Source organism: Temnothorax nylanderi, unplaced genomic scaffold, assembly GCF_030848795.1.
Source record: "Temnothorax nylanderi isolate EJ_2023f unplaced genomic scaffold, tnyl_v1.0 TNYL_tig0051_pilon, whole genome shotgun sequence".
Lineage (NCBI taxonomy): Eukaryota > Metazoa > Arthropoda > Insecta > Hymenoptera > Formicidae > Temnothorax > Temnothorax nylanderi.
In genome coordinates, this window is record NW_027249113.1 from 585600 (window position 1) to 612088 (window position 26489).

At 35.0% G+C, this 26489-nt stretch overlaps 3 protein-coding genes across 5 annotated transcripts; 1 reads left to right on the forward strand and 2 right to left on the reverse strand.

The window, feature by feature from the left end:
* Positions 1-13: 13 nt before the first annotated feature.
* Positions 14-6763, reverse strand: LOC139772562 (chaoptin). The gene is made up of 10 exons (XM_071706366.1): positions 6558-6763; positions 5963-6146; positions 5450-5597; positions 5113-5223; positions 4034-4780; positions 3283-3431; positions 2322-3104; positions 1405-2159; positions 793-1309; positions 14-451 (listed from the first exon to the last, which is right to left on the reverse strand). Exons 2-10 carry the CDS (start codon positions 6144-6146, stop codon positions 129-131), a joined length of 3717 nt encoding a protein of 1238 aa, XP_071562467.1. The 5' UTR covers positions 6558-6763; the 3' UTR covers positions 14-128.
* A 1001-nt stretch (positions 6764-7764) lies between these two features.
* On the forward strand, positions 7765-20260 carry Nox (NADPH oxidase). 2 transcript variants are annotated; one of them, XM_071706344.1, is made up of 20 exons: positions 7765-7924; positions 8740-9016; positions 12977-13071; positions 13188-13299; positions 13904-14001; positions 14118-14238; positions 14489-14639; positions 14912-15122; positions 15324-15550; positions 15755-15943; positions 16143-16336; positions 16483-16804; positions 16906-17050; positions 17537-17691; positions 17835-17988; positions 18190-18407; positions 18643-18833; positions 18942-19151; positions 19536-19739; positions 19899-20260. In XM_071706344.1, the coding sequence occupies exons 2-20, from the start codon at positions 8870-8872 to the stop codon at positions 20094-20096; spliced, it is 3342 nt and encodes a 1113-aa protein (XP_071562445.1). In that variant the 5' UTR covers positions 7765-7924; positions 8740-8869; the 3' UTR covers positions 20097-20260. The 2 variants fall into 2 exon arrangements, with proteins under 2 accessions (XP_071562445.1, XP_071562446.1); XM_071706345.1 differs by lacking the exon at positions 7765-7924 and having other exon boundaries at positions 8641-9016.
* Positions 20261-20757: 497 nt separating this feature from the next.
* On the reverse strand, positions 20758-24532 carry Dgkepsilon (diacylglycerol kinase epsilon). Of its 2 annotated transcripts, none has more exons than XM_071706346.1 (11): positions 24379-24532; positions 23665-23880; positions 23162-23333; positions 22953-23083; positions 22521-22668; positions 22203-22420; positions 21983-22128; positions 21727-21895; positions 21468-21648; positions 21268-21404; positions 20758-21192 (listed from the first exon to the last, which is right to left on the reverse strand). In XM_071706346.1, exons 2-11 carry the CDS (start codon positions 23827-23829, stop codon positions 21073-21075), a joined length of 1587 nt encoding a protein of 528 aa, XP_071562447.1. In that variant the 5' UTR covers positions 23830-23880; positions 24379-24532; the 3' UTR covers positions 20758-21072. The 2 variants fall into 2 exon arrangements, with proteins under 2 accessions (XP_071562447.1, XP_071562448.1); XM_071706347.1 differs by having other exon boundaries at positions 23665-23877; positions 24379-24517.
* Between the last annotated feature and the right edge of the window lie 1957 nt (positions 24533-26489).

The following is a 26489-nucleotide window of genomic DNA, read 5'->3' on the forward strand; positions in this document are numbered from 1 at the left end:
ATAATAAGAAGCGTTTCTCGTAATTATTTAACTACTTTTATTGGTAAATCTTACATTAAAAAAGATCACATCGTGAACTTGAAAAAGACTAGGCCCATCGCGAGAGGTTGCGATATAAACTCGAACAGTTAATTGGCGATGAAAACGAGGATGAAGAATTTGACGAAGGCCAACCAGGCTGTCGCCAGCCGCTCGTAATTACCCGAGCTGAGGGCGGACGCTTGGCAGGCGGTGTGCGGCGTGCCCAAAGTCAGCAGGACCTTGTCGGAGGAGTAAGACGGCGTTGTTTCCGTGCATACGGCTCGGCCGGCTATGGTCCTGAGCTGTCTCGCGTCGGATTGCGACGCCGTGTGAATCTGCCGGGACTCTCTGAGCCACCGGCGCAGCCACAGGCTCAGCCACGCGATCTCGCAGTCGCATTCGAGCGGATTGCCGGATACCTGCAGTCCACCTGAAGAAAGATCACCGTTCGCGCTAGCACGTGTCCTCTAATGACATTTTTAGGCACATTAATTACTGTGACTTTAGAATTTTTGTTTTAAAGAACAGATGCTGGACCACATTATAAAAATTACCAATTATTTTATTAAAACCTTATTATAATTTTAGTTTTTAATTATAGTGCACTGAAGATGACTTTATTGCAGATCGAAACGTATGTCACATTATTTATTTAAATTTGTAATACATTCTTAGCACGTACACCCGACTTAATTCGTTGGCCCCTTTTATCTCCTTTGTCTTTTATTAAAACACTTATATTTATATTTCTGTTACATATTCCAAACTTACCAGCCACCATGTTGGTCCCCACAGTCTCCCAGGAAAGATTCCCGTAAATTATTGACGGACTTAATTCGTTGATATGATTGTTCCTTAGGTCCAAAGTGAGCTGCGACAATCTCTTCGTCAACGATAGAAAAATATCCGACTGCAGTCGTTGTACGTGCGTGTCTTTGATTCTCAATATCAGCTCTCCGCCTTCGATAGTGGAGAACGCTTCGGAGGAGATCAACTCGAGATCGTTTCCGGTGATCGTCAGCTCTCTCAATTGCTTCGTGAAGACATTTTGTATCTGATGCTTGAGCAGGTGCTCCGTCACTTGAATCTCGACCGTTCGAAGCGGCAAGCCGGACAGCAAGTGACGCAGATGAAACCCGTCGGCCTGCGGCCACGTTTGAATTCGCAGGTGTTTTAAATATTTCAAAGGTTGCAGACAGTCCCTGTCCACTGATTTGGTTCGATTTAAATTTCTCAAGTTTAATTTCTCTAATCTCGGGTAGCCCGAGAAGCTCTCCTTCGTCAGTTCCTGTAAAAACATTAGACTCATTATTGACGTTCTTAATTTTTTCTCCTTAAAAAAAAAAAAAAACACTTTTCTTGATTATTTTAATTTTAACTAACCTCGATAGGATTGCCAGAAACATCAAGCTCCCTCAAGAGGCCCAATCTAACACCGGGCATTAACGTCAACGAGTTATTTACCAGTAAAAGAATCTTCAAACCTTCCAAATATTGAAACTGCTTGTCGGTAGTCTCGTCGACACTGTTAAAAGATAAATCCAAGATATTTAAATTCGTCAATGGTAGTAGCGGTGTGCTTCTGAGACCGCAACTGGCCAGATAGAGATGTCTGAGATCTGGCAAATAATGAAACAGCTCCTTAAAGTTCGCCTGGAGAACGTTCTGAGATACGTTCAAGCTCAGTAATTTTCCTAAGGAAACGAACGAATTATCCGGCAGAATGGTCAGACGATTTTGCGCCAGATTCAGGGATACCAGCTGAGAAGTCGGGAAAGCGGTCGAGTCAAGGTGATCCAGGAAGTTCTCAGCCATGTTGAGATCCCTCAGCGTATAGCCGACTTCCAGGAACGATGACGAGGGCACGACGGTGAATTTGTTGTGACTGAGGTCGAGAATCTCTAATCTGGTGCCCTCGAAAACGTCCTTCGGCAACGAACGAATTTTGTTGCTCGAAAGAATCAGGATCCTCAGACTTTTCAGATTCCTGAACTGCTCCGTCGACAGCTGCGTTATCTCGTTCCCGCCGAGGTTCAGCCACTGAAGGGACTCCAAACCGTGGAAGGACTGCTTGCGCAACGTGTCTATCTTGTTGTTGCTCAGGTCCAGAGTTTCCAAGTGAGGGAACGCAAATGTTCCTGAAACGATATACATCACAGTCACTTAACAATTTTATTATTTGTGAATCGAAGTGAATACTTTGCTAAATATATTGCGTCTTCGATAAAAAGAGTTCAAACTGCTGAGAATCGGTTTCCGCGATTAAAAAGAAGAAAGAGAACGATTTTGTATTTTCTCACCAGGATCGATCGTGGCGAGAAAGTTGTTCTGCAGATATAAGTTCTTCAAATCGGGCGTTCCGTAAAACGTGTCCGCCGACAAATGGCTGATATTATTAAATCCGAGATCCAATCTCGTAAGATTGTTCATCATGGATCCCGAGTCGACGGACGCGATTGCGTTGTAGGAAACGTTCAGGGCGAAATCGGAGCCACCGATCTCCGCGATAGCGCCCAAGTCCAGCACGGTCAGCTTATTGAATTCCAAATGGAGGAAACGCAAGCTGGACAGGCCGTACAACGCGTTCCTCTCCATCTTCTGTATCCGGTTGTAAGCCAACGATATGGTCACCAGTTTTGGACAGTCCACGATGGAGCCGGGCGCCAAGACTTTTATTCGATTGCCGGTCAGGTCGAGAGACAGCAGCTCGGTCAGATTGTGGAAACTCGACTCCGGTATCGCCTCCAGGAAGTTGTATCCCAGCTTGACGTCTCTTAACTCCGGGTGCACGCTCGAGAGAAAGATCCTTTCGGGCAAGTAATGCAGCCTGTTCGATTCCATATTAACGTAGCGCAGCTGCTGAAAGGAGTAGAAGGCTGTCGCCTCGATTGTCTGGAAATTGTTGTTGTCCAAAACCAGCCAGCGGAGATTCGAGAGTGGCCTGAGCGCGCGCTGCGGAAAAACGTCCGTGGCGAAGGCGAAGCTCAGCTCGAGAATGTCCAGGCTCTCCTCGAGACCGACGAAGCAGTCGTCGTCGAGTTCCGTCAAGTGATTGAAGGACAGGCTGAGCTCTTTTAGTTTACCTAAGAGAAAGTTCGATTAAAGACAAAATCGCATGCTTATAACATTTGCATGAAAAGTTGCGCTTTGATAGCGTGTGAGAGCAATGTGATTTGATCCGTATCATTGACTTCTTCGTGACGTATAGCGATTACTTATTTCGGACAATATATTTTGCAATCAAAATTACAGGCGACGCACCGGCTCCCTTGAAAGTCTCGGCTTTCAGTTTCGTCAGGATATTGTTCCTGAGCAATAAGATCTCAAGGTCCTCGGCCCACTCGAAATCACCCGGCTCGACGTGGGAGATCTTGTTGTAACCGAGATTCAGGTGCAATAGCCTCTGGCATCTGTTTCGAAAACCGATCGTCAGATACCTTGCATCAAACTTTCTTTCCGCGCTTTAGGATCTCATAATTATTGATTCGTACCTCCGTACTATGTGATTTATTTTGACCTTTTTACGATCTATCTATACGATACGAAACTCCGCACTCCAATTATAATACAGGTAGCTATTCGTTTTTTACTTTTTATACTTTTATACAAATTATATACAATGAATGTATTTCTTCGATAATAATAAAAATGGATCGACTTTTTATCTGTATTCTATATAGTTCTGTCTTTTTATCGTATAATTTACATTTTAGAAATTAATTAATTTTATCGAAATATTAAATCAAAACATTTCTCTAAAAAATTTATTAAAACTTTTATAAAAATAACCAAATTATTTACATCTTTTATTTCTGAAACTTATTATTTATAAATAACGAAGACTCCTCTTGTGTAGAAATATAAATTTATTATGAACAAAATGATTTAAAATTTTATTTCAAAAATTTTGTTTTATTGCATCTAGGAAATTAATTGTTATGAAAATTTTTGTCTCGAGATTATCAAAGTATGAAAGTAAAGGACAGATCTGATGCAATGACGTTAAAATTACCTGGACAAAGCAGCCACAGGCACTGCATCCAAACTGTTGGTCGCGAGAGAAAGGGCTTTCAGATGCTCCGCGAATTCTTGAAAGGCCTCCCCAGAAATATTCCTAATCTCATTGTTAGCCAAATAGAGATACGACAACATCCTCAACTGGCTGACGGCGCTCGGTACTGTCGGCAAGTCATTATTCTCCAGGTTTAAATATTCGAGAGTATCCTCGAGGCCGTGAAACGCTTCCCTATCAACATTTCTGATACTGTTCGACGACAGGTGAATTCTTCTGGTCTCGAGGCGATCGAACATTCTGCCTGGCAACGAGATCAGTTTGTTTCCGGCTAGATTAAAGTCCCTGACTTTTACGGTGTGATTGCTCAAAGTGGGTGTCTTCATCCATTCGATGGAATTCTCGCTGACGTCGATGAGCTCCAAATTGGAACTGCGGAAATCCGGCAGCTCCAGATACCGGAGATCATTTCCTCTCATATAAAGCCAAGTTAGTTCTTTCAGACCACCCAAGGATTGTGGGAATTCTTTCAAGAGATTATTATTGATGCTCAAGGTGTGCATGTTTGGTGGTAGACAATCTTTCGAGAGCTCCTCGATGTTGTTGCTGTCGAGATTCAACCATACCAGGGTGGCGAAACTCGAAAAGACCCTGGGCACTTCGGTGATCGAGTTATCGCCGAAGAATGCGTTTGTTAGAGTCTCCTTGGTGCGGCCCCAGTCGCCATCCAACGACGTTAAATGATTGCTAATAATCAATAAGTTTTATAATTAAAATATTTCTTTTTCCAACAGGTTCTTGTATATAAAATGTCATTCTCGATATGTATATTTTTTCTTAGAATGGTAAGAAAAATAGAAGAAATAATGTAATAAATGTAAGAGTATATAGTCAAAATAAAAAAATGTTTAATTATTACTATAATAGGAATAATATCTTATTTGTAAATAAAAACTAGAAGAACACCATTTAAAATAGACGATTTTCTGATAAACTGGATAAGATATATAAAATGTAACGGAGCTTCTCAGAATAAGTAATAATTATTTAATTAATAAACTAAAAAATACGTCACATACCTGTGCATGTTGAGCCAATTCAATTTCCTTAGATCGCGAAAAACCTTGAAAGGCACATCTTCAAGGGAATTGTAGCTTAGATCCAGAGAACGTAGGCTGTCCGTAACACCTCTTACAAAAAAGACATCAAAGATATAACATCTCAATCATCGTTCTCCAGAGTTTTGCTCCAAGATAATTGCATTGATACATTAAATTTGGATATGTTTAAATTCATTATTTATTGAAAGATTCGAATCATAAATTAATCTGAGCAAAAAACCATTGTCCCACAGTCAATTTACTACGTAAGATATATAAGCTTTTATTATGCATGAAAAAAAAAAAGTAAACTTACAGCAGAGACTTGTCACCTATGCTGGATAATCGATTGCTCATTAGCCCCAGTGCCTCGACACCTGCGGAACTCGCAAGTGCGTCATTGTCCAAAACTTGTATCCCGGATCCAGCAATATCTAGCTGCGCCACGTAGCTCACCGATACGTCTGAAATGTTTTTGATAAATTCTGTTTTATTTGCTTAATTATATTTCGAAATTTTTGCATGCGTACACTGTACATATAATCATTACTAATGAGAAAGAAATATATATCGACTCGTTTATAAAATAACACTAAGCATAAGTGATAAAGTATGCAAATAATGACAAGTATACACGGAGAAAAAAATGATGTTGTATCAACAACATTAGTCTAATTGGAAATAATCTTGTTAATTCAATACATCATGCTTTTGTTTTAATAAAATAAGTATTTCTTTTAATCAAATAAGTATTGTTTCACTAATACTGTTATTGAATTAACAAGATTTTTTCGAATTAAATAGTGACATTAAGTCTTCTTTCGCATACCAGGGAATCGTGCGAATGGAACTCCCATACAACTGATATCCATCTTCGTGAAATCATCATCGTCATCCTGAACCCAACACATGCACATGGTGTTGAATGTGCAAGGAACGTTGTAACATCTTATTTGGTTGCTCCAAAGGAGGAAGAATAATATATTCGTGAATCGAATCACGTCAAATGTCATCTATAAATATGCAAGAGACAAGTTAAATTTTTATTCCATAATATAATATATGTTTTTTAACACACGATGTAATTTGCATTAATTTTCAGGCTGTTCGAGATTAAAAAAATTTTTAATATCAATCTTCATGTATTATAAATTTAAAAAGAGAAGATGTTTCTTAAGATACATGGTTATAAAAATTTTAAAAAAATTTTGTAATAATAATTTTCAAAACTTTATGATATTTAATAATCTTTATTAAATATTGTTCACTTTTATAATTCTAGATTTATATTTTCGTAATAACATTTTTATATCATGTCAATATTACGATATAAGATTCATTATACGTTCGAAATTCTAAAGCGAGTATTATATCACCTTAAAAAATTATTACACATCGTCAATAAAAAATTACTTCGACCAGACCTTGTGCCAGGACTAAACTCAGGCTATTTCATGGAGTTCCTCTGCCAGAGACTAATGTATGTTCAATCGGCTCGAAAGACGCGAGGCTCATCTCGAGAAGAGCGTCAGTTTTCAGGACACATTCATGGCTCGTTGTTGATCCTACCCCGAGAGACTAGGGGCAAACAAAACGCGTCGAAGACTCGGTTCGTGCACGACTTCCAAAGCGCAGGTGCTCCGGGAAGCGCAAGCGCATCTCTAGACGACCTTTATGGATCGAACGTGGTTGAAGTTGCGATAATTCTAACGAAAACTGTAATATCCGAGCGGTATTTGGTATTGTGCATGCATTGTCGTTGCAGTAACCGTTAATTATTACAATTATTACAATTATTTAATTAGCGGTAAATATAACTCGCATTCTCCATTTACTATGTAAAGTACCAGGCATCGACGTTTTACAAATTATTGTTACTAATAAAAATGTTTGCGTATTTATGCGCGCGTCGCAACTGCGAACGATAGAAACTTATTGACAAACATTTGTAAAACTCTGGCTGTTCGTCGAATCGATTTCGTAACTTTCTCTCACATTCCAAATGAAGAAGAAGAATTTTTAAAATAAATTGGTATTCCCAAAAAGCCGACTATATATATCTCTCAAAAACAACTCGATAATTTATCTTTGACGCATATACCAACGAAATAAATCTTGTTCTTTATTTTATTATTATGCGCTGTTAATATATTATGCATGTGAAAGAGAAGAATGACGATTCCCAAAAGTCATCATCATATTTATGTAATATAGACACCTTTATTCAAGATAATATTCACCCAAAGGATTATTCCTAATGTTAAACAAGAATAAATTTTTTCCAACCGGCGGACTTATTTGTCATCTAATTCCAGCATTGGCAATCGGAAATTATTTGCAACTAGCCTTCAGATCTTGACACATCTATACACTTTAAACACACACAAGAAATAGAAGGACGAGGAGAGCTACGACAGGGGGCGGGGGGGAGGAACCCAGAACTTGTCAAAAAGTGAAAGGTTGTCCGTGTCTCTCCTCTATCCCCACACGATCTGAATCGCCAGCAAAACCCGCGATCGCCGTCTCCTTTCCTCTCTCTGTCCTCCTCTCTTGTTCCCTCACCTGTGTCGCCCTGCGATCCAATACGAGCGTTTACCGGCACCAACGCGTTTCCAGCCAGCCGGCGACATCCGCGCGTCTCGTTGATGCCCCGAGGATGATTTTCATTCAAGAACTTCTGTCAGTAACGTCGAGGCGCGTTAACAAGGCGATCTCGCTTGTTGATATCGCGGCGATAAAGTGAATTTTCGTACGTACGTTGAACCGAGCTCTCATTCTTAAGTACCGAGAGGTAGGACTGTTTACACGCCAATTAATTACCGGCCATTGTCGAACCCTTGTTCGCGATAAGAAAAAAAAACGTGACAAAGAAAAAAAAATTTTTAATTTTTTTCTTTCTTTAACTGATACACATTATACGCAGATTATATATTTCTTTTGGCGAGGAAAATTTACGAAAAAACAGCCGCAATAATTTATATTTTATAGTCGCAAGGGGTAGAAAACTAGAGCGTATTCATATTACTTGTATTCATGTATATTTATGTTATCTGTGTTTCCGAGTTTCATGCGCGAAAGTAAGGTAAATAAAATAGAAATTGTGCCGAAATTGTGCCATTCAAATAAAGGAGAATGTGTTTGCCTGAAGTTTTTATATTTTTCTAACATAAAAGTTAAATATCTAACATACTAAAAATGTTTGTATTCTTTTAAGTGAAATCAAGCGCTAAGGCGAAAATAAGATTAAAAAAGAGACAAAAAAAATTGATGTCATTTTTATGAGAATTATTAGAAATGTAATATCTCCTGAATATAATAATCTCATTGTATTTTCTTATTTGAATTGCTTTTATTAAATAATTAGAAAAAGTTGCGTTAAAACATTGATTTCTCGATCGTCCTCTCTTTGCTAAACTGTATATATAAACGGGGAAAAAAATTAAATTTCTAAATGTCTTGTTTGTGATATTATAATTGTAACTTAATAATATACAATATAAGTGTAGACTTTATTTCCATCGAACTAACACAACAGTGAAAATTTATAAATATAACCTTTCAAACATCACACGACTGATCTGTTGAATTACTCATGTTCCAAACAAGAAAGCGAGCGACAAGAAATGCGAGGAATCTTGTTGATCCCGTGATGAATTGCCAAAGTGGTTGTGATCTCGTTTCTTCGGTGACACCCTCGTTTCTCGCGTAGCGCTTGTCGTGAAAAATATTCAATAACATGGAAGAGAATATCATCTGCATGGAGGAGGAATGTCTGATCGAGAAGAGGAGGACGACCATCCTGAAGGAGTGCAAGGAGATAGTGCAGGAAGAAAGATCCGGGCGCTACAGCAAAGAGGCCTTTAGAAAACTCTTTCGTGATCAGGTACCGCAATAGATTGCAATAGAAACTAGATAGGAGTAGAGAAATTAACAAATATTATGAAGTATAGTAATCCGATTAAATTATAACGGGCGACGTTTTGATCTATGTCTTCTGTTTTTACCTAGACAACCCTTTTCGTTAGACATTATTGTAAATAATACTCTTGACAGCAAAAGAGAAAAATAAACAAATAATAATTTTTTAAAAACTTGAAGTTGTGTAGAAGAAACAATATTAATGAAACTTAAGTATTAACACGATTCTGAGTTCCCGCAAATATAAACAAATTCCGTAAACATAAATATAAAGTAAAATATTTATAAACTCGTTCGGAATACATAAAAGCATCGGAATTGTCACGACTTTTTTTAAATTAAATAAAGATCGCGGCTTTTATTCATAAAATACGAGAAGTATATCCAGAGTTTTACGATACGGATTAATTTTACGATGGTTTTTTCGAGGGTTTCGAAACAGCTTGATATGCATTTCATGTAAAGTAAGTAACACGTCATATCTCGGAAAGGAATCGTGAAACCCGGTAAAAGTGTCGTATTTCATGTGAGAGCAATTATTATTAAATGCAAAAATTATAAAATCGACAAGCTAAAGACTCAGGACAGAGATATAAAAATGGTGGTCCACCAATTTAACCCTTTCACGTCCAGTAGAATATATATCTATATTACTTTCCACGTGAACTTTCAAAACTTTTTTTTATAAAGCGAAAAGTAGCTACGTCAACAAAATACTTTATTTCTTTTTGCCACAAAGATAATATATCATGAATATAAACTTCGGTTTGCAAAACCACATGGCGCTAAAGTTTCTAAACTACTAACCCTCTAGTAAATTAGTACAGATTTATAACGAGAGGGTAGGAACGTCCTCGTGATCGTAACCCGGCACTTTCTTAAAGCGGCCATGAAGACTTGCAATTATTGTAATTATTGCCTTGCTGCCTCACTTTCTTTCGTGAAGAAAAAGAAGGTTTGCGTGGCACTAAACATGAAACGTCGCGGCGTCGACGTTACATCACCCGAGAATATTGGTTTGTCGAGCAATTATGGTTCTTTTAAAAAGCATTTACAGGTTTTTTTCAATCGTCTTTTTTCATCGTGATTTATCTGTATTTAGATAGTAATATTTATTTAAGACAAATATAACTATGAAGCAAAATCATAAGCAAATATGATATGAAAATCTTGTAGATTTTAATAAATAAAAAAGTAGTGACAAAAAATAGATAGACTTTTATTACAAAATTAAATTCTTGTGCTTATATAAAGCAAGGTAAATTATTGCCACCGAATACTCATCGAATAAGCTTATTTTTATGATCTGCAGATTTTAAGAAATAAAAATATGTTTGTTCAAAAATAAGAGAATACATGATATCTACATATTCTATATATAATTTTTATCAATTTTTAAATATAATATACATTGTTAAATAGATTAAATTCTATTTGTCTAACAAACTTCTCTTACACAATTAAATTTTCCAATAATCAATTTTTCTTCACAAAATCAAAACTTTTATAACAAAATTGATGCAATTCTCTTAGATTTTTTACGCAATACTCTTTTCTTATTCGGTACCAAAAGAAGCTTATCAGAACGTGGAGAAATAGTTTTTGCATTTATATTCTGAATTGAACTGTCTTTTAAACTGTCACTTACAACATACATGAAAAAAAAATAGATCAAGACACATACATCGACACTATGAGATTACAATCGATCACCCAGTCAATCATTTCACACTCCGACGGAAAGCGCTGTCATTATACCGTTTAAGACTGCGCAACGCTTTTTTTTGACAAGTGTGACATATACTTACCGTGTATGTACATCAAGGCGTAAAATTTCAATTTCGTTTAAGACAGCCAATAAAAACTCACTTGATGCCTTGATTTGAAAAGATTTATTCATCATAAGAGTGAGACAGTCTCGCTTCTTCAGATTTAAAGATTATCTTTCTACAAGCGAACTAAGCATCTTTTGCTCCAGAATAAGAAGACTAAGCCCATTCATGCGCGGCATCTCTCTTCCAATTATGAGAAGATACTTCGCCGAATAAGGAGAGCTGCGACGAGATTTCCTTATCGGAACTGAAATGCTTTTGACTGAGATTTGCGATCTCGTACCGTGTGTACCCATTTATCGGACAATCGTCTCCTTTGTAGAGGATCGCGCGATCGGCGGAGCAATGAGTTCACTCTTGAGAATCCGCGTAGGAAAAGGAGACCCGAGGCGGTGACGATATGATCGAAGCAAACGAGGGGGCTCTATCGAGGGCCTCTGCTTTTCGATCAAGGTGGCCGATCGCCCCGGGCGGCAGGCCTTGATGCCCCGAGCGCCTCCCGGTCGCTTGGGACCGATCGACCGATCGTGGAGACCAATCGTAGAGCAGAGCACAGCGTCGACCGGGACCGATACCTCGTTTACTAACTATCCATTAACCCTTTAACCGCTGTCGGCGCAAATCGCCGAAGCGTTATCGATTAAGCATCGTTAAATGCCGATTTACATTATTAAAACGTCAAGGTTCTTATTAAAATCCAATTAAATAAGGAATTACAATTATAAATTCGGGACTTAGTCAAATTATGTTAAATTAAAATTAACTTGGTTTAATTAAATTTAAATTAACCTAAGAAACAAGTAATATCTATTTTTATTGTACGCGATATAGTTTAACATAAGTTTATTCTAATGTTAAGTAGTAACATGAATCTTTCAATCGAATATTTTTGTTTAAAATTATATCACAAAAATGTTAAGCTGTCACATCAAGCCTATATATTTGCTGTAATTGATTATTATCTTCCTTCTTATTTTTGCCCTGTATGCAAGAGGTGGAAATTATAAGAATGATTGATTAGAGACATCAATACTTTTCTCTCGCATGGCTTATTTTCAAAGCCGGACACATATTAATCGTAGCATTGTAAATGCAATGTAAAATTCCAGTCTTTATCTGCATGGTATTATAAATCAGACATATTAAAATTCTTATTTGGATATTTCATTCAATTTGTTTTATTAATTTTTTTTATTACTCGCACAATGTGTTAAAAAATCTTATTAAATCATCGAAATTTTATGTATATATACGTATACACAAACATAATAAACTTGATTAATTCTCAACTCATTTTCTTCCTTTTAGTAACAAACTTTTCTTTGTAAATTTTTTTAAATGTTTTTAAATGTAAATCATTTTTTCATTTTTGTAATTAATTCTTTCCCGTCTTTTATTTAAGATAATATGAAATATAATTCGAGTTGTTCTGTAATTAACATTGTAATTAACATTTAAGTTAAATCCTTTTTAAAAGGAAGTTTAAGTGTGATTTTAAGTGAATTATTGTAAAATGTTTTGTCATTGAAACATGTGTCTGTTGTGAAAAATGGTTCGGACATTACCTGGGCGTATATATATCATATTCGCTAACCATATCTCACGAGATTGGGACACGTTTCTGGACCTCGTATGTGACGAGGGAACACGCAGTGTAATCTCTCACGACACTGACCTATTTCTTAACGATCGAGAGTGAAATATATACGTGTATACAGCCGTCGAGATCCACGCCGATGGTGATCGATACGCGTCATATCGATGTTAACGTTGACGTCGTCATACGCACCTGAGGCTAGAATTTTAATAAATACGCTTCCATTATCACATATTAACTTTGCCCCAGATTACGCGTACGTGTAATAAGAGACACATTTTAGGCGATTTACATATCAAATGTACAATCTGTCGAACAGCCTGCGATATTAATTTTTTCAACAAAATACCATTGTGTTAGTTTTTCTTAAATAAAATTGACTTAATAGAAGTTTTAAATTGTTCTAAGAATTTGCAATATTTATCTTTTTCTCGCTGTACAGCTTTCAATAGAAAATCAACGTTTGTTATTTATGATTTATCGATGTTTTCCACAGGTGCTTCTTGGGAAATTATTTATACTGTTCGATCAAGATTGCGATGGGTTGCTGAAACAGGATGAATGGCTCGAATTCCTCAAGGGAAGGCTGACGTAAGAATAAGTTTCTATTATATTAATATCCATGCAATGCCATGCATGCATCGTAATCGTTTAATTTTAAGTGTACTTATGTTCGTCTCATTCAATGTTTTTATTTTTTTTATTAGAAACGAGAAGCAAAATGATTTTATCGATCAGATCGAAAGCGTCGCATACGTGCTATGTGGAGAGAATCCAGTAAATCTCGCCAATTTTCAACAGATCTTTTATACTAAAGGAGTAAGTTGCGCTATCCATTCATGTAAATAAGTAAATAAATAAGTGAAAAAACTTAATAGTTATCTATATAACTAAATGTCAAAGTGAAACAGGATAATAAATAAAATAATAAATTTCCATCTAAAATGCTTCATTTAAATTTATAAAGTGTTTACACTGGAACAAGTTTGCAAATTTCTTATCCATCTCCATTTTAAAAATAAAAGTCCTCAGTGTGCGTAAATTTGATTCGAGAACAACATTTTATATAATGTGTTTTTTATTTTAATTTGTCGCGAATATCTCATTAATTCGAATACTCTGCATTTTATGCAATTTTTTGTGTTGCGATATTGTAGATAGTAAATAAAACTATTTTTTCGCGTTCTCTAAAAATCTAAAACAAACATAATTATTTACACGGATCGCTGAAAAAATACAATTAGATGTTAGATGAATTGATGAATACGAATCGAGCGTAACAGATGACCGAGAGAGTTTCAATTTATCACTGTCGCGAAAGAATGCGTGGAAAATAAGATACGAGCAGCGCGGCAGCGAGAAACAACATTTAAAAATGTTTATTCTTCGATACGTAGAAAATCATGTGCATTACATGTCGTAGATAGTTGAGAAATTGTTCCGGTTAATTGATCAAGAGAACTCGGGATATGTAACGTCCACCCAAATCATGGAGATGATATTTGGCGTGACCAATACCAGGTAACATGCTTATTACAGAACTAATTTATCATTATCGCTTTCGTTCTTATTAAATTTCTTAGTTTTATCAGCTCTTTCAAGCTTTTATGTATTACCTGACTAAAATCTTGTGTCAGACCACGCGCTGGCTTCGATAAAGGAAATCTCGAGTGGCTGGAAAAGATATTTAAGCAAACTGTCGGAAACGAGGGAGAGATACGCCGTGAGGAATTCAAAACGATCGTTACTTCGAAGAACGTAGGCTGGAGGCATAAGTATTCTTCATCTCTCAAACGCGAAATACTAATTTCTCGTTTCTCTAAAAGTCGTAATTTTAACTTTCCTAATTAATATTATTTTTATTTCTCGCCTATGCTTATCTCTTCCAATTTTATACAAGCAGAATACATGCGTCGGGTGCATAAAATTTTGTATCGAAAGACGAATACATCAGTTTTATTCGCCAAGGAATAAATCAGGGCGCAATATTTATCTTATTACCTTTTAGCCGTTCTTTACTGAGAGAGTCTTTCAAATATTCGACAAAGACAACTCCGGCACGATATCGCTTCAAGAATTTCTGGACGCCATGCACCAATTTGCTGGGAAATCCCCGAACGATAAAATTAGGTTTCTCTTCAAAGTCTATGATATCGATGGTAATGTCTAGTCTTATTCACTCACGTGAAATATTTATGAAAAAGAAATTGAACTTATTTTCTCTAAAATAAAAAATAAATAAAATAACAAGTAATAGTAAATTATATAAATAAAGATTTAAGTACAATTTGCCAAAAGTATGTATATTCAAAGGACTTTTAAAAGACTAAAGTGTATTTGCGAAAAATTAAAATGTCTTTCAAACGTTTTGATATTTTTGTCTAAATATAAACCATCTTTATTTCATATTGATTTCTTTAAATGATAAAAGGTGATGGATTAATACAACTTCGCGAGCTAGAACATGTTATGAGAGCTTGCATGGAGGAAAATGGAATGAAGTTCAGCGACGAGCAAATCGAAGATCTGACAATTGCGCTCTTTGAGGATGCTGATCAAGGAAATAGAGGAGCGATCACTCTTGAAGCTCTAAAAAAGCAATTGGAGAAGCACGAGGGTTTGCTGGAAAATCTCTCGATCAGGTTAGAGATAAAGAATTATACAAAATGTAAAAAAAATTCACAAGTATAGAGTTGTGGAATTCTAAGAATTGAAAAAGCAAATTCGCTCATTGTCAGTTAATTTTTATAATTAAGTCCTCGATGCACCTTCAATTATCACGTTAAATTCTAAATTCTTAAAGCAAATACTAAACGTAAGGAATAAAAATATAATAATCGCAGCATAGATCGATGGTTGGTGCCACCGCAGCCGAAATCAAAGCCAAAATCCATTTTGCGGACGATTTCCTCCCTTCGTCCATATCAACTAACAAAGCCGTACCTGAAGAATAATTACGTCTTTATCGCCTTCATTTCGTTGTTCATGTTTATCAACGTGGCCCTCTTCGTCTCTCGCCTCTACGAGTATCGGAATCACAATGGCTATATAATGTTCGCGCGTGCGTGCGGTAAGGAAAGTATAACAATACGATATTTAAGTCTTTTTTAACTATCAACATTTAAATTTATTATATAAAACAAGTCTCGTAAAAATTTCACTCTAGTTAAAAAATTTTTCACACTGTTGATTATTAAAGCTTAGGTTAAATTTCTGTTAAATTAATGTCTAAGAGAAATGTGAGAATTAAATTTATTTCGAAAATGCATTTTAGGGCAATGTTTGAACTTTGACTGCACGTTCATCCTGGTCTTGATGCTGCGCCAGTGCATTACGTTTTTGCGAACGCACAGCTTTAATTCCGTAGTGCCCCTAGATCATCACATATATCTTCATAAAATGACGGGAATATTGATCGGAATCTTCAGCATTGTACACACTCTGATGCATCTTATTTACTGCGGTATATTTAATAACTTTTCGATTTTATTATAAAGTTACGTTATTTCAGCATAACACTTAAAGTGTTAAAAATCTTTTGCTAAAATTCTAATGAAGGCTATGTTAAATAATTTTTATTATCTTAATTTAATTTAATATTTTTATCGTATATCGAATTAAATTAAAATTGTAATTAACGATATCTAATTATATACTTGTAGGTACGGTAATAATAAAAGACGAGGAAATGAATAGCGGAAACTACACCATGTCCGAATGGTTGTTAACGAGTCGACCCGGATATTTCGGTCTGGTGGCAGGCAGTGCATATCCGACTGGGGTAGTTCTACTTATTATTCTCGTCATTATGAGCGTTTGTTCGTTGCCGTTTGTACGACGTGGAGGTTGTTTCGAGGTATAAATATTTTTTTACCCTATATTACTTCCATTAGTTCCATTTATTTTCCAATTTAAGGATTACAATCTTTATGATTCTCAAGATGTCTGAGAGCAATATTTTTATTGCAAGTCCCTTTAATTGGAATAATTCTTTGTCGCAAGATATTTTATTGGTCCCATCTGCTGTACATACCGTTCTGGATTCTGATGATCTTTCATGGCCCTAACTTCTGGAAGTGGTTCGTCGGCCCGGGCATCATATACCTAGTGGAAAAGATTCGTCGATTGCTGTGGTTACGGGCTCAGGGTGGAAAAACGTACATAAGTTCCGGCCTCCTTTTGCCGTCGAAAGTGACTCACTTGGTCATCAAGAGACCACCACATTTCCACTTTCATCCCGGCGATTATATATTCGTTAAAATCCCAGTAATAGCGAGATACGAATGGCATCCTTTCACTATTAGCAGTGCTCCCGAACAAGAAGGTAAGGCTGTTAAATTTTTGTCTTTTGATTGATGTCATCTTTTATTACTGCATTTATATATTTATGTATATTTCCAAAATTAATATATTATTTTTGTACAGATTATATGTGGCTGCACATTCGTGCGGTCGGTGAGTGGACCAATAGTTTGTACTCGTACTTTGAGAAAGAACAAATAAAACTTCACTGTGCCGATATTTTGCCTACCGAGAACTGCGATGCTGTCTGTGCTCCCCGAAAGAAATCGTAAGCTCATCGTGATTCAATTAAATATTTATATAAAGACACAAAAAGTAATTCTGTAATGTTCATAAAAATTCCAAGTATATATAATTTCTGACATTAAGAGCCGGTTGTTCCAACCTATTGGTAAGCTAACCAATAGTTAAATCAATGCCTATTTTTGTCTAATGTAAAGGATAAACAAAGACATATATATGATCTAACTATTAGTTAGCTTACCAACAGGTTGGAACAACCGGCCCTAAGTTATGACACTTTTAACCGGAGGTTAATTATCATACACGGAAAAAAAGATGTTGTATTAGCCTAAACTCTAATTGGAAATAATCTTGTTAATTCAATACGTCATGCTTTTGTTTTAATAAAATAAGTATTGTTTCACTAATACTGTTATTGAATTAACAAGATTATTTCCAATTAGACTAATGCTATTGATACATTATTTTTTCTTTGTGTATATTAATATTTCTCTGTGTATAATTTTCTCAGTGGCAAAAAGACACCTCTTATCGTGACACAGAAAACCTCAATGGAATCCGTGCCTCACAGCCTGGACAACCCTTCGTTCGTATCTGATTTATCGAATAGCGTGCCACCTTCGCATGCGTCTAATAATCAGTCTGCATATTTAAAAACTACAGAACGTAAGATTAAATGAAATATATTATTATACAAAAAATATCTAATCCTTGTGAAAAATCAAAAGAATAATAGATCGAAGCTCGTATTAATCGCAAAATCTCACGTTATTATTTATGATAAATTTTTATACAAACTCGTCTAATAGATACGCCAGAGTTAAATAAGGAATGGGCAGATGTGGCTGCGAGAAGAGACGGGAGACTCCATCAATTCTTTCTTGGTAGCAAAATGCCACTTGAAAAATCACGCTCGATGCCCGATATGCATATCAAAAGCAAGAAGAAAGAACGACTCAGGGCGTGAGTAAATTAATATTACATAATGACACGTATTTGCTTTCAAAAAATTAGTCTCCATTCTTTCTTTTCGCGTTTTATCTTATAATTAAGTCTCTAAACATTTTATTAACGATATAATATCGATATAATAATTATAATAATCTTTGTAATAAAATATTTTATGTGTGCGTACGTAATGTGTGTGATGTTCTCATTTCGTAGACTTCGAGATTACATGAGATCTGAATCGGAGAGGAGTTTCGACGAGTGTCAGATGAAATGCGCGCGATTCAAATCGTTGGGCTTAGCTTACTTGAGTCCGCAGAACAAATCATTAGCTCAAAGCTTCCGGTACATGCGGATGAAGCCAACCATCATCGCTTTCAAAACACCCAGTTTCGAAACGGGCGATTACGAGATCGGCGCGTCGTCCAACGTTGGTAAGTTATTACAGAATGAAAGATAACATTTATTTGGAAATATATCTTATAAAGAGAAAGAGAAAATCTTTTTATAAGATAGTACGATAATATTACAGCGACATTGTAATATAATTATATTTGTAAAACATCGTTTAAAGTAACTGATTACATTTATAAATTATAGAAAATAATTACATGAAAAAATATAAAGTTATATTTTGCATGAAGCTTTTATTTGTCATACTGTTTGCAGTGTCAAACGCAAATGCGGAGGGAAATGAAGTGACGCCGATTACACCGATAACAATGCAAATTGCGGCGGAGGAAGGAAGATTGAGGCAAGGGTTTAGCGAAGCGGGTGTAGATAGCTCAGATAATTTAGATTTGAAATCCAATAGTTCTTCTCAACCGCCTATAAATTATCCTGTAGGAAAACCATTGGAGGTAAATCTTCCAACAGACTCTTTATTACAACGTTTTCACGACGTTCTCAAGATCCTTTCAGTTATCACTCAATTGTTGCGAGTGAATAACCGTGTGTCGTCATTGTAGATCTTTTTAGACGGTCCTTATGGAGCACCGTCGAGTCACATTTTCCGAGCGCAGCACGCTGTTCTGATCGCCACTGGTATCGGAGTTACACCCTTCGCCTCTATACTGCAATCGATTATGCATCGATATTGGAAAGCGAGACACACCTGTCCAAAATGTTCGTTCTCCTGGTCCAGCGAAATTCCGCCTACCGTAATGAATTTACGAAAGGTAAATAGATTCGTGTGAGTTACTGCTACTCGATAATGTTCGTATCAATATTAAAAGTTTCAAGCTTGTACCAGAGAAGAATATTAATTCGTAGTGTAATTTTGTATCAATGGCCGGTATTCATAGTTTGTTCTTATATAAGATCGTCTGAAGTACAATCTTAAGATGTTGTAAACCAATCACAGAGCCATATTAGCATTTTAAGACATTAAGACGGTCTTAAAATAAGAACCGTGAATACGGGCCGATATGTATGTAAAACAAGTTTCAATTTACAATAGATAAGTTTCGTAATTTAAAGTACAAAATACATTATAGAAGATATTTGCTGTGTGCTATATTCATTATATTTAATTTTTAAATTTAACGAAGAATATTTTATAGGTGGACTTCTTTTGGATTAACCGCAATCAACGTTCGTTTGAGTGGTTCGTAAACTTACTGTCTCAACTTGAAATAGAACAGGCTGAGCTAGGTACCACCATGGAACACTTTCTGGAGATGCATATGTACATCACAAGTGCATTGCAAAAGAGCGACATGAAGGCAGTTGGCTTGCAATTAGCGCTGGATCTTCTGCACGAAAAGGTCAGAGATATCTTTATAGTCGCATATAATTATTTAAATATTTTCAATTGCGCGATGAGTTTTTCAAGTCTACGCTAGTAGAATTTAAATAAACGATAAAAAATTTGGCACATTAATATTTATAATTAATTTTTGTTGTCGTCACTTTTCGTCGATTAGGAAAAACGAGATCTCATCACGGGTTTGAAAACCAGAACGAATGCGGGCCGTCCCAATTGGGACAAGGTATTCAAGCAGCTCCAGGATAAGAAGAAAGGAAAAATTACAGTCTTTTATTGCGGGCCGCCACAACTCGCCAGGATCCTTCGATACAAATGCGATCAATTTGGATTCTGCTTTAGAAAGGAAGCCTTCTGAATATATTTTATAGAAAAACGGATTTAATAATTATTATGTTAAAAGATATTAACATACTAGTTTGCAATTTATCATTTACAAGTACATACATTTCTGTATTATTTCCACAAATTATAAATTGTGTGTGTATAATAATTGTTCTTTAATAAATTATTTTTCGTGATTTTAATATGTATAATACTCACGAATAGTCTTTCTGTCTTTTTTTGGATATAAAGTTTTAATACAGATTATTTTATGCAATCAAAGAATGATGTTTTCACCATAATTTATTTGATTTTTTTAATTTTTAATATATCTTAATCAATATCCTTCATCGCTCTAGCCATCTCGTGCAAAACCCAAACGGTCGTCAAGATCAATAAGAAATACATTTGGCGTTCTGTCATGATTTAATAAAATTAATTTTCTGTTATCTTCTTTCATCATTAAAAAGGAATGCTGGAATCTTCTGTTCACATTATTCTTTTTTATTATTTCAAAATCATGTAACTGTAATTACAATTTCGACTGAAATTTTGCAACAAATGAATTTCTAAATTATCTGAAGTTAGTTGCTAATGTATTGCGCATAATTGATAGAAATTTAAAAGCCATTGATTAAAGAGAAAGGACAGAAATAAACACAAAATATTATTTTAAATAAATCGTCAAAGGAAGATTTTCGTAAACATTAAAATATCTTTATTTATATATATAATTTTATTTTGTTTGTATATATTTTTATTATAAATAAGCATCAACAAATATAGAATTACGAAACAGCTATAATCCATAAAAGATATATAACATACATTTTCTTGTGTGGAATAACATTGACTAGAGTTCTTCATTTCTTCTTCTTACACACGCCAATATTTTAATCGCCGTTGTCGAGGAGCTAAGTTGTTAACAGATTTGACAAATATTAGCTGGTACTCGCACAGTAACGTCTGAATAAATGCATTTGTGCAAATGCCTATGAGGCAGCATATATTTAAAAGTCGCTACTCATCAACATCGAAGCCTGATTACAGTATGTTATGCTGAATTCGCATGGATGTTGATACCAGGGCTCACCATCAACTTGCATAGCGCACGACCGCGATAATTTTATCTAAACAATAACGATATTTATCGTGTACAATTGTAATAGACGCAAAAGAGTCTTTAGAATCGTTGAAACAAATACCTTTACGGTATTAGCTTGGCCAATCCGATGTGGTTTCGAGAGGCCTATTTGAAGCTGAGCCATATGGAATGAAGAATAAAGCGCTATCACTTCCAATTTGCCATCGTTAATACTTTGCACTTCCGAACCTTCGTCGTCTGTCAAACAACGGGGGGTAATCAGTATTACTGAATTTAAATATCATTATTAAGAATATTAACCTTCCATTCCCATTTTCCATAGATCGACACCGGCGGCCCAAGATGGAATGTTAAGTATCACTACGCTCTCGATAGAAGGCAGTTCTATCTTCTTGTCGTCTAAATAGACTTCTAAACATTTATCGAGATCCTTGCACTCCCTTTCCACAACTTGCTGCGTGCCAAAGCACAGGTACAACAGCTAACCAAACGCATACAAAACGTACAAATTTTACAACTTGCATAAGTTTGTTTACGCGTTTACTTGACAAAGACATACCTTGTTAAATATTCTATGACTGAACAGATAAAATCGACTCTCCCTTGTGCGATGAAAATCCAAAGTCACTTGTGCGTCCACGCCCACGCTTATGTAATTGTACATGAATAAGGTACGATACGATCCTCTGAATCCTAATCCGCCGTGTGGTTTTACCGTCACCGACCACCTACGTGAATCTCACAAGCTGTATGTAGATTTGATTCGATTGATAATATTAAAGATACACCAATTTTTAATTTTTCATCATGTATACCTGTCGAGCTTGACTTTTTCCGCTGCTTGAACTTTCCGCAACAATTCCATGGGATCCAAATCCGAGTCGTGTTCCTTTCCCCATCCTAATACTCTGGACAAATCGTTGCCTGTCCCCAAAGGAATTATTGCCACAGATGGAACAGGCTGTGCCGCGTAAAAATATTTGTTTGTATTCGTGCTTATGCGCATCTAAAGGTTCCGTATTAAAAAGGATTCACCTCCAACTCGAGTTTGTTGATGGTGTTTAATAACCAAGCGACGGTCCCATCGCCGCCGGCTACGAGTATGGTCGACGGGGTTTTCCCCAGCAAACGGCACCATTCGAGGGCAGCGACTGGATCACGGTCTGCTAGATCCACGACTTGCGCAGGATTCAACAATCTTCTGAATAGTGACAAAATTTGGCCTCCATCATTGTTTCCCGATTTCGTATTTCCTGCGAAAAGGAGAGAATTATTAGAAAAAAGACATATTCATCCAGGTATCATTTCTTTTGTTTTCCGAGCAATATTTATTACTGTTTCCTATTCTCTTACCTACAACAATGATCGGATTCCAATTGGGCCAGTTTGGCGATGTAACAGAACGAAGATGTAATCTACGTCTCACTGTGCTGCGTCGATTTATTATTTCTAAGCTTCCTGGTGGAATGATCATTAATTTGAACTTTCCAAAATCACATATCTGAAAAAGAAATATGCACAATTTGTTTCACTTTCTCGGGATGACGGAACGAAGTAAAAAGAACCGTACAATGCAACCGAACACTTGCTTTACTGCACTTTAAGAAATGCTACTCTTCTTGACTATGAAGAGTTATAATGCATAATTTTAAGAAATTACTAAATTTATTATTAAATGACGAGGCACATGATTATTTATATATTCAGCGAAAATTTTCAGCGAGTCAATATGAATAGCAAGAATAATTATAAAAATTATATATAAAAAATATCATTAATTATTACTTCAGAGAGAGAAGCTTTACATGTTTCATGAACACATCTCTGACACCAACAACACCACCAATCTGTGAGGCCGGGCTCTACGTCGCACTCTTCTTCACAGATGTAACACATGGCGACAAGTGGCAAGTTACCTTTAAGCATAACAAAAGTTGTTTAAAGAGTGGCACATTGAAGGCAGTGCACATAGTAATTACAGACTGGTAATATACCTTTGATCCAATGATGCTTCATCAACTGATCATTATTGAGAGTTATAGCCTTGCATTTTAGCTGCTTATTGGCAAGCTTTATGCAACCTCGATCCGCGCACACGCCACAGGAGTCACAGAAAAGGGCATCAAGGTTCAATAGTAGAGCTTCACAAATATTACAGTAATACGCCTGTATATAAAGAAGAATTTTGTATATTTGATTAATTTAATTTATTTTTTTCGTAAACTGAAATAGATTGTTATTTTTATTGCTATTATTTTTTCTTATATTCGATGCTCTGATAAATTCAATCTACATGATACGGAATCGTGCATTGATATAAGCAACTTTCAGTATTTTATCAGTGTCTTTTTACAATTATTTCACGCAAATTTAAAAAGGTAGGAAGAGAATACATATTTTAAAAGAGAATACTTACTCAGAAAATACCGGAGCTTTTATTTTATAAAGAAAGTAAAAGATGGTCTATTAGAATAGTCTTGTAAATTCTTAAAAGTACCTTGGTTGTTCCGCTAATTGCCTTCCAATTATGTTCCTTCGTAACATCTCTAATCTGAATATGAGGATTACCTACGAGGTGTCGGAAGAAATTTATCGTGAATATAAAGAAAATCATGGTAGATAATGTGGATAGAATAATGGTAGTCAGGTCTTCGTTCCACATAACGTCACACACACAAATAATTTGTTCTGCAGGATTCCAAAAATGTATCTTCTGAAATTAATGTAATATATTAAGCATAGTATATATCCCCTTCTTTTTATAAAGGAATATCGTTATGCTGCTAAAAGTACAAAGAGATACTTAAAATTCATATCGCACTTAAAATATGTCATCCCATTTTAATAGCTAGAAATAATACTACAAATTGAAATAAATAATGGCTTACACATTAACACAAAATATTCCACGAAAATTATTCCAAGAAAATTATGTCGTGTGGTTATTTATAAAACAAAAATAAATCAGTTTTATTACATACAAAAATAATACAAGTTAATTGATGTAATTTTTAAATTTATTCGTGTCGAGAGTGTGATTTGCACATACAACGCATAAAAAGCGAGAAGCACATCATGCGAGAGTAATTTAAATTTGTAAACATTTTTACAATTTATAATTTTCGAAATAACTGACTCTATTGTGTTAAAATAAGATGTGATAATAAATTAACAGACTTAAAATAAATTTAACGCTTCCATTGACACTTACATCATGTGACGGACGCGACGACCACTATTTACTTTTCAAGTCGTTTATATTTTGGATATTGCGCGTGTATGTTATACATGTGTGTTTTCTGATATCATCTAACCTTTACAACTGGTTCTGCTGACAAGATTGCTCGTCATCAGGAATAAGCAGGATTCGATTTCCCTCGACTAATCGACTAACCCGACATTCGAATCTTTTCTGAACTAAAGATCGATTTTCCTTCCGACATTTTTGAAATTCGAGCAATCGACTTCGATCTAATCGATATCACCGACGAGGTACTATTGTTCTTATCGATGTCGGTTTCTCTATTTGAAATTCGATACTACTCGATACTATTAAGGGGATCCTGGAGTGACAGCGACAAGGCATAATCGGTCTAAGCAATATCTTTGAATTGGCTGAACAGAATGGAAAATCCTTTTACACGATTAAAGTACGCACAAAAATGTAGAGGGCTGTACATGATTTTTTCTGATAAACTAAAAAAAAATTTTATTTTTATAAATATTGTCTTCACTTGACGACAATATTTGCTTTATACAAAAATTCTGCAGTTTTTCTATAGAAAATAGTGATGCAGCCCTCTACAAAAAACTGTCAGGAATAATATCGTGCAATTAGAAGTAAGATTTGAAGCCTAAAAAAAAAGATATTACTTAGACCAGTGGAAGATGCAAGGTTAGGTGCTATCCTTGTCTATATCCTTGTCTATACAAGGACAGATATAGTCGGTGAGCACTTCTTTATCGACGCTGATCGAGTTCGCCTGCGGCTCCAGCATCCCCTTAAACTGGATTAGACTTTAGTAGAAATATATCACAATTAACAAATATTTGTTATTTAAAGAAAATAGAAATTTATAAATATATTTCTGTTTTTGTTTAATATTGTAGTCTTCTAGACATGGCAAATCATATTTGCTACTTTTTTCTTTTCAAAGACTTGACGACTTACTTCTTTTGTTCGTTAAACGATCGTTTCAATATAATTAGATTGCATAATCACATATAACAAGCTCTTGTTGTACCTCTGTTAATTAACTATAAAAAACTATTAAATAGAAAATTCTTGAGCTCAAGATATACGACGATTTAACTCTAATCATACTCTGTTAGAAGTTATTGTATATTATAATTTTATAATAAAATAATTATTCGTCTGATTAAATAATTTTTGCAGAAAAAAAACTCATTTTATATATAATAACTGCAGTAAAAAATAAAAAAATTAATTGACTATATTCGATGTTTCCAAAATATAAACAAAATAATTTTTGTTTTTCATATAATAGATTATTTGATTGACAATGAGTCAGGCAGAATTTCGTATAGCTTGAGAAATGCTCTGTTTGCTAACGCCCTCTTGATAAGCATTGCAGCTAGATTAAAAGGCAATAAGATGAATGAAAGAAATATGCTTAGATTAATTAACAAATAAATTATTTTGTTACTTTTAATTGCATTAGAAACATTGTGTCACTCACAAATATTTTAAATTGTTACCACTTAATTCAAGTACAATACGCATTGTTTTGAGAAATAAATAATAATTATATTATTATTATCTTTTATAATCATTATTAAAGATATATATTTCTCTTAATTTTTAAATTACAACAAAAGAATAATCACAGTATTTACAGATCCAATCTTTGCAATCGGAGAATTAATTAAACAATTTGTATCACTATTGGTTTAGGATTTCTTCACCATGATCCGGAAGCAATTCCATTATCGCGAAGCCATTATCATATAACTAAAATAATATTAATTATTTTTCTTTATTGAATCAGTTCTTTTAGAACGAGTTTTATTTAAAATGTTGAATAAAAATAGATTTACATTATATGTACAATATATCGTTATTTTATTTTATTAGACACACACACACACACACACACACACACACACACACACACACATACATACAATAGTATGCAGAAAAAATTAACTGTATTAAAGCAGTTATTGATACAAAGAAGAACAATCAAATATGATAAGAAAATGAAATATCTTTATACACTTAATGCAATCGAATGTTTTTTAAAAAATATATAATTTAGTTTTAAAATAGATAAATTTTGGAACAAATTTTTTCTAAAAATA

What these genes read in the sequence shown, in the direction of transcription:
- LOC139772562 (XM_071706366.1), bottom strand. Translation starts at nt 6,146, where the DNA reads ATGACATTTGACGTGATTCGATTCACGAATATATTATTCTTCCTCCTT. An exon ending in AATTGGCTCAACATGCACAG is followed by an intron (nt 4,781 to 5,112) that starts GTATGTGACGTA and finishes ATTGATTATTAG; the next exon opens with CAATCATTTAACGTCGTTGG. An exon ending in CGAGACTTTCAAGGGAGCCG is followed by an intron (nt 3,105 to 3,282) that starts GTGCGTCGCCTG and finishes ACTTTCTCTTAG; the next exon opens with GTAAACTAAAAGAGCTCAGC.
- Nox (XM_071706344.1), top strand. Translation starts at nt 8,870, where the DNA reads ATGGAAGAGAATATCATCTGCATGGAGGAGGAATGTCTGATCGAGAAG. An exon ending in GACGTGGAGGTTGTTTCGAG is followed by an intron (nt 16,337 to 16,482) that starts GTATAAATATTT and finishes CTTTGTCGCAAG; the next exon opens with ATATTTTATTGGTCCCATCT. An exon ending in TGTGCTCCCCGAAAGAAATC is followed by an intron (nt 17,051 to 17,536) that starts GTAAGCTCATCG and finishes TAATTTTCTCAG; the next exon opens with TGGCAAAAAGACACCTCTTA.
- Dgkepsilon (XM_071706346.1), bottom strand. Translation starts at nt 23,829, where the DNA reads ATGTGGAACGAAGACCTGACTACCATTATTCTATCCACATTATCTACC. An exon ending in CAATTAGCGGAACAACCAAG is followed by an intron (nt 23,334 to 23,664) that starts GTACTTTTAAGA and finishes CTTTATATACAG; the next exon opens with GCGTATTACTGTAATATTTG. An exon ending in GAATCCGATCATTGTTGTAG is followed by an intron (nt 22,421 to 22,520) that starts GTAAGAGAATAG and finishes TCCTTTTCGCAG; the next exon opens with GAAATACGAAATCGGGAAAC.